At 41.4% G+C, this 20536-nt stretch overlaps 1 protein-coding gene across 6 annotated transcripts in view; it reads left to right on the plus strand.

Annotated features, from left to right (window-relative positions):
* Positions 1-20536, plus strand: part of Btbd9 (BTB domain containing 9) — a 397758-nt gene that overhangs the window by 332149 nt on the left and 45073 nt on the right. The window contains exon 10 of one of the 6 annotated variants that reach the window (XM_074082280.1): positions 123-3977. The exons of the other annotated variants lie outside the window; for them this stretch is intronic. Within the exon in view, the coding sequence (XP_073938381.1) occupies positions 123-135 (13 nt within the window). The 3' untranslated portion in view covers positions 136-3977. Of the gene's footprint in view, positions 1-122; positions 3978-20536 lie in introns of those variants that run through there. 6 annotated transcript variants of the gene reach the window in all.

The raw sequence follows: 20536 nt of genomic DNA on the forward strand, positions 1-20536 counted from the left end.
ACACCAGAATGTCTCCACACCTGCTCGTTGTTGAGTCGTACACAACCTGCAGGCCAAATAGTTGCGTAAACTGCTATAAGGAAGAAATGCCTGATGCCCTATGTTTCCCATTCTCTCTCCAGTCTGAAGCCATGAATGGCTTGTTTGGGTCTTTGGAGCCTGAACATTTATTTAAGAAGATTGTTCATGACCATTGCACAGGGTAAACTTGTAAGTAGTTTGTCGTCCCTCCCCACCCCCCCAAAGGTATGTAGAAAACAAATTTTCAGAATTCTTGCATGTTTGAATCATAGTTTGGGTATGGATTCCTTGCCATCTAGCAGCTGTTGGTGCTGATGAAAAATCTTATACCAGTCTGATTGCTGTTTCTGTTTCTTATAGTAATTTATCTTTCTCTGTAGAAGTTTTTAGGATCTTCTCTTTATCCTTAGTGATCTTAAAGTTCACGATGATATGATTGGCTGTGGGTTGATTTTTTTTTAATGTTTGCTGACATTTTATTTTATTTATTTATGTATTCATTTTATTATTCATTTACTCACATGTTCATACATTGTTTGGGTCATTTCTCCGTCCTGCCCCAGCCCCTACCTTCTCTTCCCCCCACCCCCCTCCCTTCCAGGCAGAACCTGTTCTGCACTTTTCTCCAGTTCCGTTGAAGAGTAGAAATAAGCAATAATAAGAAAGACATAGCATTTTTGTTAGTTGAGATAATGACAGCTATATTAGCATTGCTGTCATGTACAAATGTGTTACAACCCAGGTTGATTAATCTCTAACTGATCTTTACACTGGTTCCTAATCCCCTTCTCATGTTGACCTCTGTCACTTTAAGGTTTCTGTATTAATTCCTGTGGAGTGGGGACATCAAATGCTTTCATGTTTTGGGTTTTCTGTCTAACCCTGTACCTTCCGTGTATGTTCTCCCCTTGTCCTGTAACCCAAGTCCTACAACATTGCTATATTTGCCCTAGATCTAAAGACCACATATGAAGGAGAACGTACGATTTTTGGTCTTCTGAGTCTGGTTAACCTTGTTCAGAATCATGTTCTCCAGTTCCATCCATTTACTTGCAAATAATAACATTTCGTTCTTCTTCATGGCTGAGTAAAATTCCATTGTGTATAGATACCACATTTTCTTGATCCATTCGTCAGTAGTGGGGCATCTTGGTTGTTTCCATTACTTGGCTATCGTGAATAGTGCTGCAATAACTTGGCTATTGTGAATAGCGCTGCTGATTTTTTTCACCCATCCTGCTCAGTTTGCTTCAATATGGGAATCTGTCCAGTTCTCGATTTACAAATGGGTGATATCTCACCTGCCTACCATTTTCGAGAAATTCACTGAAATCTTTGATTTGCCAATTTCCTTCTTCCAGTTTACAACACTGTGCCAGTTGTACTTCTTTGATAGCACAACATTGGTTTCCAGGAAGAGAGGAAGGTAAACATGCCCACAGTGTAGGCCATCTTGAACTTCTTGGCACCCTGCTGCATGTACTCACTTAGAATCAGTTGTTGATAATCCTCGATGGCTTGAATCATTTTCCTTTCTTTCTTTCTGCCTGGCTGCACCTCTACCATGTTCTGTAGTTGTCTTTTTTCTTGCCAGGGTGTATTTCCTCACATACTGACCTCATTTATGTTCATGTTTTTAACCATTTCTTCACTTTGCCATGATCTCATTGGATAGCAATTCTGTCTGCCGAAGAATTAGTGACCTCAGCCATCATCTCTCCTAGACTGTGCCCTCAGCACATAGATGTGAAGAATTGGATAATAGTGAAGATCTTGGTTTCCACTTGAGATTTTTCTGACGGTTATCTAGAACTACCTAGTCTTTCTAGGTTTTTAGCGTCTAATTTCTTCACAAATTTACTGTCTGCCTGCTAGATTCATCACCCAGATTCCCTTCTGAGTAAGTTTTTCTCCAACCTAAGTGTTCATTACAGATGATGTTGCAGGGGCTGGGCATGTGGCTCCATGGTAGAGTCCTTGCCTCATAGGTACACAGTCCCCAGCACCACACACACACACACACACACACACACACCAAATAAAAATGATGTTGTGAAGAGTTTTTAATAACTTTAAAAAATACTTACATAATGATTTTTGAAGTAAAGTACACAGTTAGAGAAGTATTGTCAAAATTAGGGGAGAAACAGAAGAAGGAAACCAAAGGGAAATGTGCCAAAGTAATAGTAATGGTTGCCATGTGTGGTTGGATTATGGAATTTATTTCTAATTTTCTACATTTTTAATCAATTCACATGTCTTTTCTTTAAAATCTAAAAGAAGACTGTATTTGGAAAAAGAACTTTCTTGCTACAAGCATAAATGCTTTGTAGATGTTTGTCCTTGCCATTATTTGAGCAGCACAGGCTGGCAGAGTGGTGTGCTTTATTCACTGCCAGCAGTAAATCAGGGAAATTAAATAAGTGCTGTGCATAGTAGTATCCCACAGCTCTTTAGGACCTTGACGCCACTTACCCCAAGCACAAGTTGTGCTTCCCTGAAAGGGCACTTGAACCGCATTTTCCTCATGCTTCTCTTGGAGGGCCCTTAAAGTCTGTTCTCCTCAAGTACTTCTTCCTTTCAACTCTCCCCGGGGTTCCAAAAACCCATTTCCATCTGAGTCTGCCTTCTCTGAGGGGTCTGGCCTGCAGGGGAGGTTAAAGTACCTCCTTGGAGCAGACATTGTCTATAGCACCCTGACTTTAGAAGGTTTCTTCCCTGGGAAGTGCCTTCGTGGTCTCTGTGTTTCCTCTAAGTCCTGTGTGAGGCCAGGTCATCTGCTGCCTGGTCTTCAGCATTATTACATCCATATCTGAGAAGCACCGTGTGTCTGTCCGGCTGAATGTTCCAGCACTGAGAACTGGGGAAGGGTCACGTTCTATCCTGCAATCTGTTTCTGTAGCTGCTGTTTATTCACCAGGAATCTTAGAGGAATCATGTTTCTTCTAAGTGTACAGCTTCAGAGTTATTTCTTCCAAAGTGTAGCCTGATTAAAAACTAGCACTTTTTTTTTTTTTTTGGCAGTACTGAGGTTTGAACTCAGGGCCTCATACTCACACTACCTCAGGGCCTGCTCTACCACTTGAGCCACTCAGCCAGCCCTTTTGGGTTGGGTATTTTTCAAGGTAGGGTCTCCCAAACTATTTGCTCAGGGTGGCTTTGAATCTGGTCCTCCTGATTTGTGCCTCCTGAGTAGCTAGGATTACAGGTGTGAGTCACTGCCACGTTGCTGAAAAATAGGACATTTAAACCTACACAGTTTACTTTGCCTTTGATTTTCCCATTTGTGGTGATAAAGTCAGGAAAACTTTTTTTCCTCCCCGTTTTGATTCTTAGCTAGGTTGGTCCCAGGGGGTCACACTAGCCGTATGACTTGGAGGTTGTATGTAATGGGCTTGATGTCACTAGTGTGGTACAATAGAAAGCGAGTGGATTTGAAAAAGGAAATGTCTTCACCATTGTTGCTACTGACAAGAAGTTCACAGCCAGTGTCTGATTTGAATTTTCAGAAAGGGATCAAAGCTCTTGACTGTCACATAGATCCCACACTGAAACATCACTGTTTCTTGTGAGTTTCTGTCGGATAAGAGACAGGACAGCACTTCTCAGATCTCTCATTCCTGAAGGGTTGGAGGAGTGTATTTACTTGTTCATTCTAGAGGTGTGAGTCAATTAATGGGCTCTGGTTGTATAATTGTCACTTTTAAACTGCTCGATGAAGATTTTATTTTTCTCTCTTCATACTTAATTCCATTTTCTACACAGTCTTTGACAATAATGAAAAAGCCAGTCATGTTCTTTCCTGTATTTTTTTAAAGGGCAAACACTCATGTTAGATTTGTCAAGACTTTCAGAACCTGAACAATAAAGAAACATGTCCCTATAAAAGGAATAGCAAAAAAAAAAAAAGAAAAGAAAAAGAAAAAAAGAACAGAATTCAGACAGCATCCACACAAGTCATGTCTGGTAGGAGGCACATCCTGTGTTAATGATCTGACATCAGCTTGCCCTATGGAAAATGTCTACATGTTAGACCAGACACCTGTCAACCAAACTGCTGTTTATAGGGTCATGAAATGCCTTGAATAGAGGAATATTTTAAGGTAGAAAAACATCAGTAGGGTCATTGATGCCTGCATCTGCAGAGAAGACTTTTTTTTTTGTATTGCAGAAACTTTTTGTGCAAAAATATACCTATACATTGGAAGACATGAGGAAAATAATTTTGATGCTTAGTACACGGACTGTCATACGTTCAGAGCTATCATCAGGTCCTGTGGGCCCTCAGTGTGAGGCTTCACCCCCTTCGCCATTGCCTCCAGAACATTTACAAGTGAAGGATCTGGGAGGAAATTAAGTCCTCTTAGTGAAGGAGAATCTGTGAACTCTCTTTCCCCTGTCCTTACTCAACCCAAGAACCATGTTATTATGTGAAGGTAATAATTGTTTGCATGCCTAGTATTAAAAAAAAAATGAAGAAACATACCTCTATAAAACCTTCCATGAAGTTGTGTGAGCACACTTAAAATGTACCTGGTCAGAGACTTCTTTTATTATAGAAATAACTTTCAGATTAAGATTACATTCCAAATGACAAAAATAAATCAAGATCCACCTAGTCCAACAGCTCCCGTTCTTTTCTGCTCCACTCCACTCTACTAACTGGCCTCCCCACATTTTCTCTGTGCCCTCCCTCAAGCTGACTTCACTAGCTGCAGCCACAGTGGACTTTTCCAGCACATTTTTGTTGTCATCCCTGTGTAGAAGCCTTCACTGCCCCCTTGCTCTCCAAAATTCTTCACATGGCTTGAATGCCCTGCACAATCCCAGACCTTCTGCCTATCCAGATTCACTTGCCTCACTCTCTCTGCCCCCATCTCTGGATTCCTCTCCCTCCTACTGTGCATCGTGCTGTGTTCTAACAGGAGCCTTTGCATTTGCCGTGGTAGTCCTTGTCTGATGCCCTCTTCCTGTTTATCTGGTTCATCTCCATTATCCTTTTGTTCTCAGCTAACAACTATTGTCTTAGGAAAGCCTGCCCCATCACCCTCTGGTCACATCACTTTGGTATCCCCTCTCATAGAACCAAGCTACTTTCCTTCACAGTCCATATTATAGTTTGCAATGAGCATTGTTTTGAATGGTTGTTAAATTACTGTTGTTCTTCATTAAAAGTGAACTCCAAGAGAGCAGATATCTGGTCCCTTTTCCTCAGTCGTTTATCCATAGTAACCTAACAAGGACTTCACATCTGTAGGGAGGAGGGCAGTGTGTACTTGCCTAAATGAACAGATGCGTGAGTGCCATCACCTGTCTGTGGTCATGCAATACACTGGTTTCATGTGTCCAGTTACTGTCTAGATATCCTCTAGCTGTCATCATCTCAGAGCTTAGTCAGGAAACCCAGGCATCCTAGTTCAGATGCTGTCACATGAAGCAGGGAAGAGTTTCTGGGAGAGATTAAGAGTTGCTCTCCTTATTAACCTATTACAGGCCTGTCCTCCTTGACTCACTTTTAGCCTTATTCCACAGATTTCCATTCAGCCACTGCTAGAGGTTCAGTTTTCTTTGCTCTCCACGTCTACTTTGCCCCTTAAGTTAATAACTTGGATCCCCAGTAACACTTCATCACTTGAGGTTGGCTGTTGGTTAGAAGTCCATTACCTTTATTTTTAACCATTCTTGGGAGAGTAAAGTTTTTCTTTATGGATGGACCAGGTGCTCTTAGAACTCTGCCAGCTGTGCCCATTTCACTTTGGAAATTGATCTGATTTAAAATCCCAAGTTTGTCAGGTTAATATGTTTCAATGGCTTCTCTGACTTTTCAGAGTAAAAGTTTAAAAAAAAAAACTGACCTTAAACTCTGGAGAACTCAACATTGCTCATCAAAACATCCCATATACCTCTTCTAGTAGGGTACAGTCTAATCATCAGAAAAGACCTAGTTCTGGAGTCTGAGAGATCTGCCTACCTACCCTGGACTCAGGATGGCTGCAAAGGGCTCAGCCCCAGCATCATTCTATGAGTGCTCAGTTGGCACACTTCCATGGTACACATCGCTAGTAAAGCAATGAAGTTGTGGGACTTGCCTCTCAACCCTAATGCAAACTGAGCACCAGATTCTGCCGTAACAGCTGTCACAGGCATGAAATGAATGGCCATCATGGGCACCTGCAAAACCAAGAAAGCAGGGCCTGCGCATTGGCCAGTGAGCAAGAGCATAATAAGGAATGGTGTTGTAGTTCTGACCATGTCTTTTAAAGTTACTTACTATAGTTTACCAAATTACAGCCAGAAGTCAGCAGCCAGCCTCTGAGTCCTAATAAGTATCTGTATGGTGATCATGCCTTGATTAACTTGACCTCACCTCTGTTCCAGAGTACTAAGAGGACAGAGAAAACTCATGTTTTCTTCTTAGGTTAAGAAAGAAAGAAAGTGACAGAATATTCCTGTGAATTCAGGGGAGCAGCATACAACTCTGAGAGGCTGAAGGAGCACTATTCCTTGACTGTCTTACTCTCTTGACTTCAGCCATCTCTTCTTTTCATAGTTTTCCTTGAACCCTTTAAAACAGCTCTTAAATTCAGCTTGTCTGAGCTGAGCTCACCATTGTCTTTCCCTGGACAGTAGTCCCTCTCCTTTGTGCTCCTATTGATGCTGGTGGTTGCTCCTGGGCATCTCTTACCCTTTGCCTCTTTCCTCTTCTGTGCCCTCCACAAGCAGCCAGGTATCACATCCTTACTCTTATACCCTTTCTTCCTGTTTCCTTTGCCTCCATCCAAATCCAGACCATCGCACTTCTTCTCCAGGTTCCTGTAGTATCTTCTAATGGATTTCCCTCAGCCTGTACTCTTGTCTGCTTCTATTGCTATTGTAATGTCTGTGACACTGGTGCTGGGTTGTTCTCAAAGATTCTTTCATCCCTTGTATAGTGACCTTCAGTGATCTACTGTGGAAAGCCACAGATCCTTCTCTGGGGGGTATTCTATCTCCACAAGAACAACTTTCCCCAAACATCTTGTCTTCAAATACTCCACCTCTGTTAGACCACAGGGTTGGATTTCAAATACACAGTTTCTGTATTGCTCTGACTGAAAGCAAACTTTCTAACCTTTATCACTTTAATTCTCTCCTTATAGGTATGTTCCCAATTACTATTGTCAAATGAGTCCATGCTGTAGATCAGCTTATTATCTTTATTTCATCAGCTTACCTTCAAGTATACCTAAGCTGTGTTCCTTCTAACACCCAGTCAAATGCTGTGTGAGTTTTTCCTTATCTTTCTCCTCCCAGACACAAGTGTGACTGCTCTACAATTTGATAGAATTCATCTTTTCTTAGGTCTTTTTCACAGATGGAAGGAAGGAGGGGGCTAGGCCATTTTTCAACATATACTTGGACTGATCCCCTTAGAAGTCCAGGACCAACTTAGCCTCTGTACATGTACAATCAAATGTACAGCCCAACCAAATTTGATTCCAGTCTAATATTTGTTTAGTGATCCTAGTAGGTAGAGGCGCATAGTATGTTGTGAGGGAACATCCTAAAGAAACAGGAAGACATTTCTTTGAAAGAACTTACAGGTTGAGTGTGTACATGTATGCATACACACACACACACACACACACACACACACACACACACACACACAGCATAAAACACAAAACAGGGTGCTATCATCATAAACCATTGCAACTGGAAATGCCTTGGAAATCTTAACCCAAGCATCCATTCACAAATGGGAAGCTGAGACAGAAGGCACAAATGCTTTCCCAAGTTATCTAATGGTAGGGCTTAAATGAAAACCAGGACTCCTGACTCTGAGTCCTTTTCCCCCAGAAGTTTGCAAGATCCATAAGACCATAGTCAAAACAGACTTGTAAGTGATACAAGAATATAGACATGATCAGAGTATGGAATGGAGTTAGGGAAGTTTTCTGAAAAGCATTTTGAGCCTGTCTACCTTCTGCAGGCCCACATTGCAGATGAGAAAACTGGTTATTTCCCAGCCAAAAGATTTGTGAACTTCAGATTTTAAAAACACATAGAGGTACAAATCAGAAATAGACCTACTTTCCAGAGGTGTGATGAAGATTATAGGCTACAAAGAAATCCACCTACATATTTACGTGATTTCCTACCCTGTGATCACTTCTAATTTTTCCACAGAATATTAATTTGTTCAGTCTATTAGCTGTATCATAATTCTTACTTTGAATACTGCTGTTGAAAGTATAGCCCCTATACCAGTGGTCAAATCTAGATTATCTAGGGCTTCATTATCTAGGCTGCAGAACATATTAGCCTGTTTTTCTTCCCTTTTCCTTCCTATTGCCTACTTCAGAAAAATCATTACAGTGTTCATTAGGCCATTTATTAGACTGTTTCCTTACACCAAGAGAGACTGCATGTGTGTTTTTTCCTCTGTTTTAAGCCAAGATCCATAAAGCATATTTTCCCCACAGATGACATTTTCTTTTCACAATCCCTCAAAATGGAATGTAAGTGAGTTTCACCATGGCGTTGTAAATTATGTACTGAGTATCAGTAATAAACATTTCTTAGGAAGTTTTAAAGTGTAGTTTCAGGGTGGTGATCATCTAGAATTGCACACATTTACCAGCTGCTGTGGAGTTAGTGAGTGCTTTCTGCTCATGCACTTTTTTCCTCTTTATCTAAATTTATACAACAGTGTGGAGCCCATGTAACAAGCCTAAACAGAGAAAAAGAATGTTTGCACTCCTAGTGATATGGCTTAGCTATCTCAACCTGGTGAACTGTCATCTTGTTCTTCCTTCTCCCCCCAGGTAGCGTTGCACATTAAAGTTGTCCCAGACCACTTGTGGTTTTCCCTGGTGAAGAAGCCCAGATAACATCCCTGGCTTGCCCATCTCTGGTTCTCAGAGCCTTAGTGTAAATAGCTAATGGGGTGGGGTTGGGGGCTCAGGCAAAGGAGGACAGCACGTGTTGGTTCTGCTCCATTAGATGAGAACCACTTGTTTTTAATGTTCCTCTTTCCTTCCTAATTCTTGAGAGAGCTACTGAGTTTTCTGTGGGGTTTGGCAGCTCTGACTGCTGGAGCTTTGAATGTATGGTCTTTTCTCTAGGGTAGGGGAGGGATTCTTGGCAGCTTATCTATTTGTTCCATATTTCTGTATTGTCTGGATTTATTTTTCCTAACTGAAGTAAAAATCCAAACCTATGCTAATGTAATGTGGAGGACACGGATTTAAACTATACAGCTCACCACACCATTGAGCTTCTCATGTCTGTGCATGTTCGCAGGTGCTTCTGGCAGGCTGACCGAAGCCCCATTGCACAGAGCTGGAGTTATTTTGTCCTGTGAACTCAAAGAGCCATGATAATGTTAAGTGGTAATCAAATTTTTGGTAAGACAGACACATTCATTTGTGGATTTCTAGTCTGAATTTCTAATTTATTTGTCCACATTATAGTAATATGGTATTCTTAACATTAATATTAATTTTTATAAATTTCTGAGGAGATGAGAAGAAAACACAGGGCAACAGTCTTCTAAGTCTTTCATATTTAGGAATGGAACAGCCAATATGTTTAGGCACTATTTTCTTCTTTTGCCACTTCCTTAATTAAGATTATCATGTAACTAATATTGAATCATTGCTCTGTTGGAACACTAGTCTGTGGGGCATATTAGCTCAAAAATCTGGTACTTATCCATTCCTTAGCTTGGCAGACGTATCTGCAGCCACTACTGTAGGTCAGGCACATGCTGGGCAGGGCCCTCCTCTGGTTAAGCCATCCCAATAATCTCAGTACCCATCTGGACCTTGATCCAAATGTAGTTAAAGGCATTTGTGAATTCTGATATACAGAGGTAGGCCACATCTTGGACTGAATTGGTAGGGATAAAGCAGCAGGCTTAATCAGAAAACACATACTGCATGGCTGAGTAGATTTGGCCTTGGTGGATAAATACAGATCACTGCATCTCCCTTCAGCCTGCTAGAGAGAATTTCAAATGTGCCTTTGAGCTCAGATCTTCTGAGAGATGGTGGGATTGCAGCTTGCACACTCAGCCAGTTGACTTTTTGGTTGCCTTTTGTATTGGAAACAATCACCTCAGCCATGGGGATGCTTAGTAAATGGGTGTTGTTCTATTGCAGTGTCGTACAGGCGCTGTGGCTGCCCTCACTGATTATGAGAGAAGTGCAGTACTTAGTTTGTAATGAGCAACTTGCATTTTATATAAACTGTGTAACACTGCATAAAGTAAGCAGCAATTTTCCACTCAGGCTTGGTAGAAGGGATATTCTACTTGGCTTTTAGTGATAGCCAAAAACGTGCGTGTTTCTTCCCCACTCACCAATATGATGAATTTTCGGAGGCATCTTTTTTTTCCACAAGATAGATTGACAAGTTGCTTCCCAAGTTTGTCCAAAATGTATAATGATTAATCTTGCCTTAGAAAAGTCAAAGTCAAATAAAATGGTTCCACAGTAGCCATTTATAATAAAATGACTATATATATTCCTAAGCTCATTTCAGCTGTCTCTTGGCTGTGCTTTTCCTCAAGGGATTGCTATCTTGAAACTAGCCCAATAGCTTGGATGATAAAACTGCCAAGGCTCAAGTTATTGTTTTAAATTTCCTATAAGAGATTATATCTTAGGATGAAGGGAACTCGCCCTCAGTGACTTGGTGCCCTTCCCTGAGAGGGAGAGAGTCTCAGACTGTGTTCTTCTTCCCTGAATCACATACTTTCAAGATTTGATGGGGTGCTTGCTCTGATTTCAAATTTTTTTAATCAGAAAATGCATTTAGAATAGAAATCAACCAAAGGTTTATATTGTAACCTTCCCTACCTCTGTTTAAAGTTATCTCTTTACTTTTCCTTGCTGTTTAAAATAGCATAAGATTCCACTTTTTTCTGTATAAATCTTTGTCTTTCCACTTTTCTGAGGCAGGACTTGCATTACCAATTCATTTGCTTGTTTGTGTAGGCCTCTTGGTAACCATTTGCCCCTGTTGGGTGACTTGAACAAGACCAGCAAGTGTTGATTTTGTGATACTGGAAGGGTCTCATGAATCACTGTGATGTGATCATGGGAGCCATGGTACTCCTATGATCACTGGGCATTGCGTTTATCCATCACAGAGCTGTCCTTCCTGCAGATTTCTTGCCTGGCACTTCAAGATATCAGTGAATGGTAGAAGAAAGATGCAGAAGTTGTGGTCTGACCTCACATTTAAAAGATTAGTTTGCCTTTTTTGGCAAAAAACATTGTATTTGTTCATTGGAGTAACAGATTGATCCCCTCTATGTGTGTAACTCAGTGGAATTATGAAGAAAAGATAATATAGGCCACTTGCCTATAGTCTGGTTCAAAACAACATACAGATCAAAAAAGAATTCTCCATTGCTAACTCTTCCCAAGTATTACCTAAAAAGCAAACTGGAGTTGAGTGATTGTTTGCTTCCTGTGTCTGCTTAAAAATTTGTCCAAATCATAAAACAAGTGGGCAGCTTCTGCAGACAAGTCTATTAGAGTCAAAACTAGCAAGCAAGGTTGTGCCTTTCTGAAGTTTGTGTGCAGAGAAGTGAGTGTGGGGGAGCATGTGCTTGGGTAGAGACCAGGCTCCCAAGCCCAACATTTGCAGTGTTGCTTAAGGAAAGTACTTGTCTTTCTGTCCACCTGGCACATCCATCCTCGTGTAGCTCTTTGTTTTCCAGATCTGAATCTGGACACACCATCTCAGTGACTGGGGACTTCAAGAGCTATTGTTTGCTTCCTCCCACTGTATCTTCCCTTGAAACTGCTTCTGTGTGTAGGGAGCTGAATTCACTCTGCACAGGAAACCCAGGTGCAAGAAGAATTTTAATTCAACGTCAATAGAATAATCCATTTGCTGCCAAAATCTGTGGAGTCCTAGTATTATTGGTACCCACGTTTTCCTCTTGTTTTTCTGGGATTTGATTTCTAGCCCAGCATGTTATCTTTGGGGTTTACTTAGATCATTTGAATAAAGTTAGGATTTATAGCTCCTGAAATCTTCTTTCTAAGGAATTCTACATGGATATCCCATTACAGACATAATATTGTGTATTGCCAATGGTAATCCAGATGAGAGCCTTTCCTTCAAAGCAGAGCTGGTCTGCCCTACATTTTATGTGGATATTTTTGTTAAGCCTCTTAGGCTTAGGTTAGGATGTGGAGTATTTGGATTTGGGGTTTGAGGAACACTTTCCAAGTTGTTCAAAATGATGTCACAGAACAGCGTTCTCCTTTGGAAATGCCTAGGTCAGCTGGTGAAGTGGTTCAAGTGGTAGAGCATCTGCATAGCAAGTGTGAGGCCCTAAGTTCAAACCCCAGTACCACCAAAAAAAAAAAAAAAAGCCTAGGTCATATGATTTTTTTAATATCACTGTGAATGAAGATAAAGGGGGGGTGCATACTATGGACAACTCTGGATTGTATTTTCAGAGAGGACCTAAAATTTGTACACTAAGATTGTGAATTCCTGGTCTCCTTTCCTTTTGGAGAAGGGGCAAAAGAGGAAAAGCACCTAATGGTATGGAGAAGCAGCTATACAGCTGGGTTGTCCATATTGTTTCCTGAGTGAGGCACTCCTTTCCTGCACAAGAACATCTGATTCATATTTTCCATGAGCATTAAGAGTTCTGGCTGCAAAGAGATTCAAAGTCTCAGGCCTCTAGCACTAAGGTTCTATCCCATACAGCACTGTCATCCCAAGTAAATAAAGGGTGTCCTTTTTGCCTTGGAGTCCCAGAGGGTCTGTGGACACAACTGTATTTCAGTATCACTGGTTTCTCTGTGTATTTATTTCTATCCATTTGAAAACACTCTGAAAAGTGTTTATAGTCTTCTCCAGACTTCCAGAGAGAGCCAGTACACACAGATCCATTGACATTGGAGGATCAGCTGAATGCTCACATATGAAGACTTCTGGATAAAGCAGGCATTTAAATCAAAATAGGAAGGGTTGGCTATGACTATCAGTGCTATTGTTTGGTTTCTTTGTCTGACTTCTGTCAGATCTGTTATCTTTTCCATCCCTGGGCACCCTAGGTCCAGGGCCATTTGCCGCCAAGATGAGCATGTCAAGCTCATCTTTGTCACTGACCTCCTGTGCTCAACCTTGTAATGTGGTGATCTCAGTTGTTAAACTTCAGCCAATGGTGCTGAAAGCCAAATGGTATTCATTAAGAGCCTGCTGCCAGCTCAGGTTTCAGAGTCACCTCTCCCTTCGTAGCTTCATTTGCATATCCATCCAAAGGTCTCTTCTGAAAAATCCTGGCCTGGAATGTGGCCTGCTGAACTTGCCTCAGCTCATGCCCTCCAGTCTGCCTGCCTTCTTTCACAACTCCCTTTTTGCCAACAGAATACAGTATTTACCTGCAGAATCTGCTGATAGAACCCTTATCTGTTCATCCAGCCATTGTTATCAAGTACCTGCTATGAAACCATTAGTGTGCCAGGCAAAAATCTACCTGACCACAACTGAAAGAACCCATAGAAGGGAGCTGATTCTTGCTTTTTGGCTGCCTTGGTGACTGCCAAGAATGTAAAGTGCAGATTTTCCATGGTACTAGAGATGCAACCCCTGTGGTTTTGGAGTTTACTGTGCATCTCCTGTGTGCTGGGCATTTAACCGGAGGAGAACTCAGAGTCTACCCCCAGGAAAGTACTGACTGGTTGCCCAAAACGACATGTAAGTGTGAAAGTGCAAATCAGTGTCAGAATTGTTTTAATGTTAAAAATACTTCAATATCAGCTTTTATGTTAGTAATTTTGTTCTTGATATACTTAGAATCTTGCCACCAGGGGAAAAAAAGGTGAAATATGGCAGAATTAACTACACACAGAGGAAGTAAAACAGGTAAAGTAACAATCCCTGGACTAGAAATCAGGAGCCTGGCACCTAGCATGATTCTGACATTGACTGACCAAGTGTCCTTGGGTAAGTCATTCACTCTTCCTGTGCCTCTGTCTCCTCATCTGTAAAATGCTAAAATAAGCCAAGATTCTAGGCTTAAAGGATGATTTTATTAAAATAGTACATTTTTATATTATCCACAAAAAATATATAATAGTTTTATAAAACATAAAACAGAATGGCAAAATGCATTTACTTCTTAAAAAAGTTCCTTCTGATGTTTGCATACACGTTTCTAAAGTCCTGGGATGGTGTGTTGGCTGGCGGATGTATGTATGCTGTAAATACAATATACATGTGTGAGTTTGAACTCTTCCATGTGAAATAGAACCATACAGCTGCTTGTGTCCCTCTCTTTAGCTCTCTTGGAACTGTCGGTAACCAACCAACCAAGCAGCCACCCAGTGGCAGCTCTATCTCTAGAGCAAAGCCTGCAACCTGGGGTGTTCATTCTTAGGAAGGGCAAAAACAAAAGAGCGAACTGAAATATATTAAACAGCTCACTTCCTGGAGATGAAGGCTGTAACAGATACAGTTGCGTGTTTGAGAGAAATAGTCATCCAGAGGTGCCAAAGCACAAGGCCAGACAAGTTCGTGTATAAAGAAGGATCAGGAATTTAGTCCTTTCCTTCTAAAATCACAGCTACATCCTCACAACTGGACACCTCCTAATGAAATATTAACATCCATTAGGTGTTGGGCGTGCACTGAAAAAATTTCTTAACAGTTGTATTTTTAGCATGGACACGGTGGTATCAGTTAAAATAATTAGCCCTGCCTGTAATCTAAAAGCCTCTCTCTCTCCTCTTACTTTTTTAGAAGGCAGATGTTTTAAAACTGATTTGAAAATCAAATTTGCCCTTCAGTGATTTCATTTGGAAGAAAGAGAGAAGTAAACATTATAAAGAAGGCTTTTCGGTACATTATGCATGCAAATGTGGCAGCCCAATTCTGGCTCACAAGCAGAGGTGGAGGACTGTTCTGGTTGAGAAAGGTTGAGTTGTTTAAATGAACACAAAGGTCATGGACCCTCAGATTATGTCCTTCTGTCATTGGGTAGCAGGGCTACGGCTTCATGCTAAACTACCTGCCAAGAGGTAACAGTTGAAAGGCCGTAGCAGGCAAGAGGCTACGTTAGCAGTGCTGTAGCTGTGTTTAAAGTTCAGTTTTCTTGAGCCCTGTCTCTCTCTCCCTAGCCCTGCGCTGGGTGCAGCAGAATGGGGCTGAGGAGCATTTGCTCTTTCCCAAATACCACACTGCTGGTGTTGGGAATGTAGAGGCTGTGCTGAAAAGAATCTGATACACTTATGGGTTTGTCTTACATTCCCTCAAGGGTCAGGGATTCTATCTTCATTCATCTTTAAATCACAACTTGACACAGAGTCTGGTATGCGATAGTAGTTTAAAAAGAATTTCATGGGAAAAAAATGAATGAATAAACTTAGGTATGAATGAGTGGTTATATTTGGGTACAATTTTGTCTTTTTTTTTTTTATAGTGGAATTACAACACGGGTTTTGTCAGGTTTATGATAAAGGTTATCACTATGGAAGAACAGAAAATAAGATTTAAACTAATCCAAACCAAATTCTTGCTCATTGTCCCGAAGACTAAAAATCGAGCAGTCCTACAATCTAGAGAGAAGAGGTCTCCCACTAAGGAAGTGTGACCACCATGCCTAGAATTTGAGTTAAAAATCCAATTGGCTGAGCTCCTCTGTGGGCAGATTCTGAAAGGGAAGGGTTCCCCAGGGTGAGCACAACATCCTCTGGGCAGGGTTTGCTGCAGTGGGCCGGGCTCAGCCTGGGCTTTAGGAGGAAGCCTGGCCTCTTTAGGTGATACTAATCCATAGTCCAGAGAGACTCATTTCAAAAACCCTAATTAAATGAACTGCAACTCGGAAGTCCAATAACAGGAGCCTTTGGGGAAGAACTTCATGCTACACTGTATCTCTCTCGTACCTTTTATCTCTTTTCTGTTTGAAAATCTTTGTCTCATGCTTCTCAGGGATAATGTAATAATGAAAACTTTTCTGAATTGTTTTAGTTGCCCCCATCCCTTCCCTTTCCTGCTAGGCTCTCACATGGATGAGTGAGCTCTTCCAGGTGGAGCTCAGGCTCCTTTGGTGGAGAGGCTGCTGTTGGCTCCAGAGTTTTTCCAAATACATCTAGGTAACACCATTTATGTATCTGCAGTCATTATCACTGATTATTTTTATATCAAGGGCCTCTTTCAACAAGCATTTGAGCACTGGCTGCGTGTAAAGAGCAGCATCAGTCACTGCAATTGTTCTTCTGCTGCATTCTGGCTCAGGTTGAGAATTCACTGCACTCATTCCTGCACTAGAAAGTGAATTTCCTGTGTCACAGGTCTCTCTAGGAAGCCTTTGAAGGCAAGACTCTCAGCAGCCTGTTGACAAACAAAAACGTCAAGTTTTATCAAAACAGTAAGAGCTTTCTTGAGAACTTAGACATTCAGAAAAGAAAATGCGGTAGTATGGGATACACACACTGAGAGTATACCTGCCAGATGCATGGATTGATCTGGTATAAAGTGGAAAGTATATCAGCCCTGCTACAAATGTTCACAGCAGCATTAGTGATGATAATCTCCAAATGGAAGCAATTCACATATCCATCAACTGATAAAAGGATGAAATGTGATATATCCATGGAATATTATTTGGCAAGGAATAAAGTACTGATGTATGGTACAACATGGTTGAACCTTGGAAATAATTTTGTGAGTCAAAGAAGCCAGTCAAAAAGATCATATACTCATTATACTGGGTGATTCCTTGTATATGAAAGAAATGGCTGCAATAAGCAAGTGTGTGGAAAGAGAGTGGGTCACTGGTTTCTGGGAGCTGGGGAGTTTGGGTGGAATGAGAGAGAGAGATGACTTACTGCTAAAGGGCAAAGAGCTACTTTTTGGCATGATGTAAAGGTTCTAAACTTGACTGAGGGGATGATAGCAGAGCTCTGTGAATATACTAAAAAGCATTAACTTGTGCCCCATGAAAGTGTGGGTTTTAAGATGGCATGGTGTTGTACCCTTGTGATCTCAGCACTTGGGAGACTGAAGCAGGAGGATCACAAATTCGAAGCCAGCCTGGGCTACATAGTATAGCCCTGTTTCTAATAAATAAATAAAAACAAAAAAGGGCATGTGGATTTTATGGTGTGTGAATTATATCATAATAAAGTTATTTTGGGAAAAAAAAAGGAAAAAGAGACTGTGGGAAATTTCCAGCCCAGGTCTGAAACTGTTCTTACATGGAGGATCGCCAGTGTGAGGGAACTGGCAGCTCTGTGAAGGCGGGGGGAGGGAGCACTCAGTTTGTCCTGTTTTACTGATGTGAATGCTGCAGATTATAGAGCCCCTGCAGCTCTCAGCCCATAGAGGAGCCACATGCCATTGGGGTTCTAGCTGTTGCAGAAAGAAGTCAGACTAAACTGCAGCAGAAAACGGTTAACTTTGCTCTGCCTTTCCTGACAGTTCTTTTGAGAAGGAGGAAGAGAGGTTTGGGCAACACATTCACTTTTCCCTTTTCTCCTGTTTCCTGCTCCCACCTCACCCATTCCTTACTTTTTATGATTGTCTTTTAACAAATGTGTGTCTACACCGGGATTATTATTTTTCTTATATATATACTACTAGAGATTGGCCTCATGCCAGGCAAGTTTTCTACCTCTTAAGCCGTGTCTTCAGTTCTTTTGTTTTCAGGTAAGGTCCCCCTAACTTTTGCAGAGGCTGGGCTAGCCTCGATCCTCAATCTTTCTATCTCTGCCTCCCAAGTATCACATACCATCACTTCTGGCCCCAGGATTAGCTTCTTAAATGCATTTTAATTTACATACTTAAATCTAGAGATTTCATTATGCAGCTTTTGGGTGAGAGAAGGACTAGCCCCAGTATCCTATCATGTGTCTGGGTCACAGCAGACCATTGGGAGCCAGTACAGGTTTCTGGGTGTCGGCTCATAGCATTGGGGCAGATGCACTGTGAGCCCCTTTTGCAGCCCACTTTATGTGTTGACTAGTAGGTCAACTGCATGAGGTCCTACTGTAAATACAGCCTTCCTCTGACATTACAATGGTATTCTAAGTCAGTAAGACTCAGATTTTAAAATCAGAATGAGCCTTGCCCTTCATGTTATATTTGGCATAAGTATATATAAATGCAGGAGTTAGAGACATTTGTATGAACTTGACCTGACTGAGCAGCAGCTCACATAAATGACTCTTTTGATATGAAAACAGTCTAATCCTGCAGCCACAAAGCCACCCCAGCAATGTAGAGGTCTCTCAAAGTGCATGGTTTTAAGTAGCATGTCTGTGTTATCCCACATAATGCATTTTTACTACCAATTATTGTCTGACCTCACCCAATGCTAGTAATTCAATTTGATTCTTCGATGGCATCATAAAATATTGATAACAAAGTAGATAATAATAATGTAACAATGGAGCCAAAAGCCATTTTTATAAACGCAAGTAAAGCCATAGCAGATTTTTAAAAAATTTTTTCCTGAGCTTCTAATTCTTGCCATAATGCATTCATTCAACAAATAATAATTGAGCACCTACTAAGTGTTAGGCACTGAACAGGGTAGACAAAGAGCCCTACCAAAGTTTACATCCTAGTGTAGGGGGAGGGAATAACAGATAAATAAGAAAGTTTTAACTTCTGATAAATGCTATGAAGCAAATGAAGCAACAGTAGATGGACAGTGAGTAGGATATGGTAGGTAAGAAGCATCTATAACTTTAGGCCAGAAAGACCCTTCTGAGAAAGCCGCATTTGAGCCAAGATCAATAAGAAGGCTCAAGGAAAGAGAACTTCAGGAAGAATTAAGGCCCTGAAGAGGGAATGGACTTTGGGTATATACAGAACAGAATGATGGCTGCTGGTGCTGCTGAAGCTGGGTGAGGTGTGTGATAAGGCAGAGAGACCAGAAGCTCTCAGGTCAAATATTATCTTTAGGTCTTTGTAGGGACTGTGAATTTTATTCCAAGAGAAATGTGGAGTTATTGGAGGGTTTTAAGCAATGTTACTGTGCTGGGCATGGAACCTAGGGCCTTGTGCCTGCTAGGTACGTGCTCTATCACTGAGCTACACCCTCAGCCCCGTGTCTGTAAAGTTTACTCTGGTTTCCCTGAAGGTTTCCCTTCCTGGGAAACCAGGAAGGAGCTGTTACTGTAACTTAGATAACAGACGACAGGGACTTGGAGAAGGATAGTAGCAGGGGAGATGGTAAGAAGAGTTTGGCTGTAGAAAACATGTTCCTGATGGACTGGGTTAGAGGTCCAAGCAGGGATGGGGGTACAGAGAAGAAGGCTGTGTTCTTGGTCATGACCATTTTGTCACTTTTACCTATGTTCTGAAAGACATGCTTCTCAAGCCCATGGATGAGATAAAGCTGGGGTGATGACTAATGTGGTAGACAACAGATGAGTGACTCAAAATGATTTCTCCAAGCTCCAGTGTGGGACCAAACCAACAGGATGGCATTTAATGGGGATAAATGTGATGCCTTCCATTTAGGTTCAGAAAATCAATTGTGTAAGTACAGGATGGGGACAGTCAAGCTTGAGAGAAGTTCCTGAGAAAAAGAGCTGTGGTTTTAGTTGGACACAAACTCCATATAAGCTAATGTTGGCATGGGGCTGCTACAAATCCCATGCGGTCTTAGTCCACACTGATTGTTCATATCCCACTATGGCCTTCCTGTTGGTGCTCTGTATTGGTCAGGGCACACCTAGGCACATGTGTCCACACTTGAAGAGGGATATGGAAGGTGACAAGAATTCAGGAATCTGTTTCATGGCAGAGGCGGGGGGGCTGGGGATAAGCAAATTGAAGGAACTAAAGATAAAACAAGATCCAGGTAAATCATCCAAAGGATTGAGCGGTCATGCTAATTGGCTTTAAGTATGTGCAGAGCTAGCATATGAATCAGAGACCCTAATGCTACGCAACCCCAGAGGTTGGGACTACAAGTTTTTGTTCATGCCTCAATACACCTTTAGTGAGCATCTCTCTACTTTTCACCAGTAACTATTTTTCATATCAAATAAAGTGCCTGATTAATACCTTTTTGGTTTCTTTAGAGACATTTTTAGAGCAGTTTGAGGTTCGCAATAAAATTGAAAGGGAATACAGAGATTTCCCATATACCTCTGCCCCCACATAGGCATAGCCTCCCCATCGTTAACATTCCCCATCTGTTACATTTGATGAACCTAAGTTACACATCAAAATCACCCAAAATCCATAGTTTACTTTAGGATTCACTCTTGGTATTATGTACTCGTGTGTTTGAACAAACGTCTGATGGCACGTATCCACCATTACAGTACATACATACGAAGTATTTTCATTGCCCCCAAAATTCTCTCCACTGTGCCTAGTCACACCTCCCTCCCTATCCCTGGCAACCACTGATCTTTCCCCCACTTTGTAATACTGAAGTTTGAACTCGGCCTTGTATTTGGTAGGCAGGTACTTTACCGCTTGAGACACGCCTCCAGGCTAACCACTGATCATTTTTACTTTTCCACAGTTCTGCATTTTT

The sequence above is a fragment of the Castor canadensis genome, chromosome 8 (assembly GCF_047511655.1).
Source record: "Castor canadensis chromosome 8, mCasCan1.hap1v2, whole genome shotgun sequence".
Lineage (NCBI taxonomy): Eukaryota > Metazoa > Chordata > Mammalia > Rodentia > Castoridae > Castor > Castor canadensis.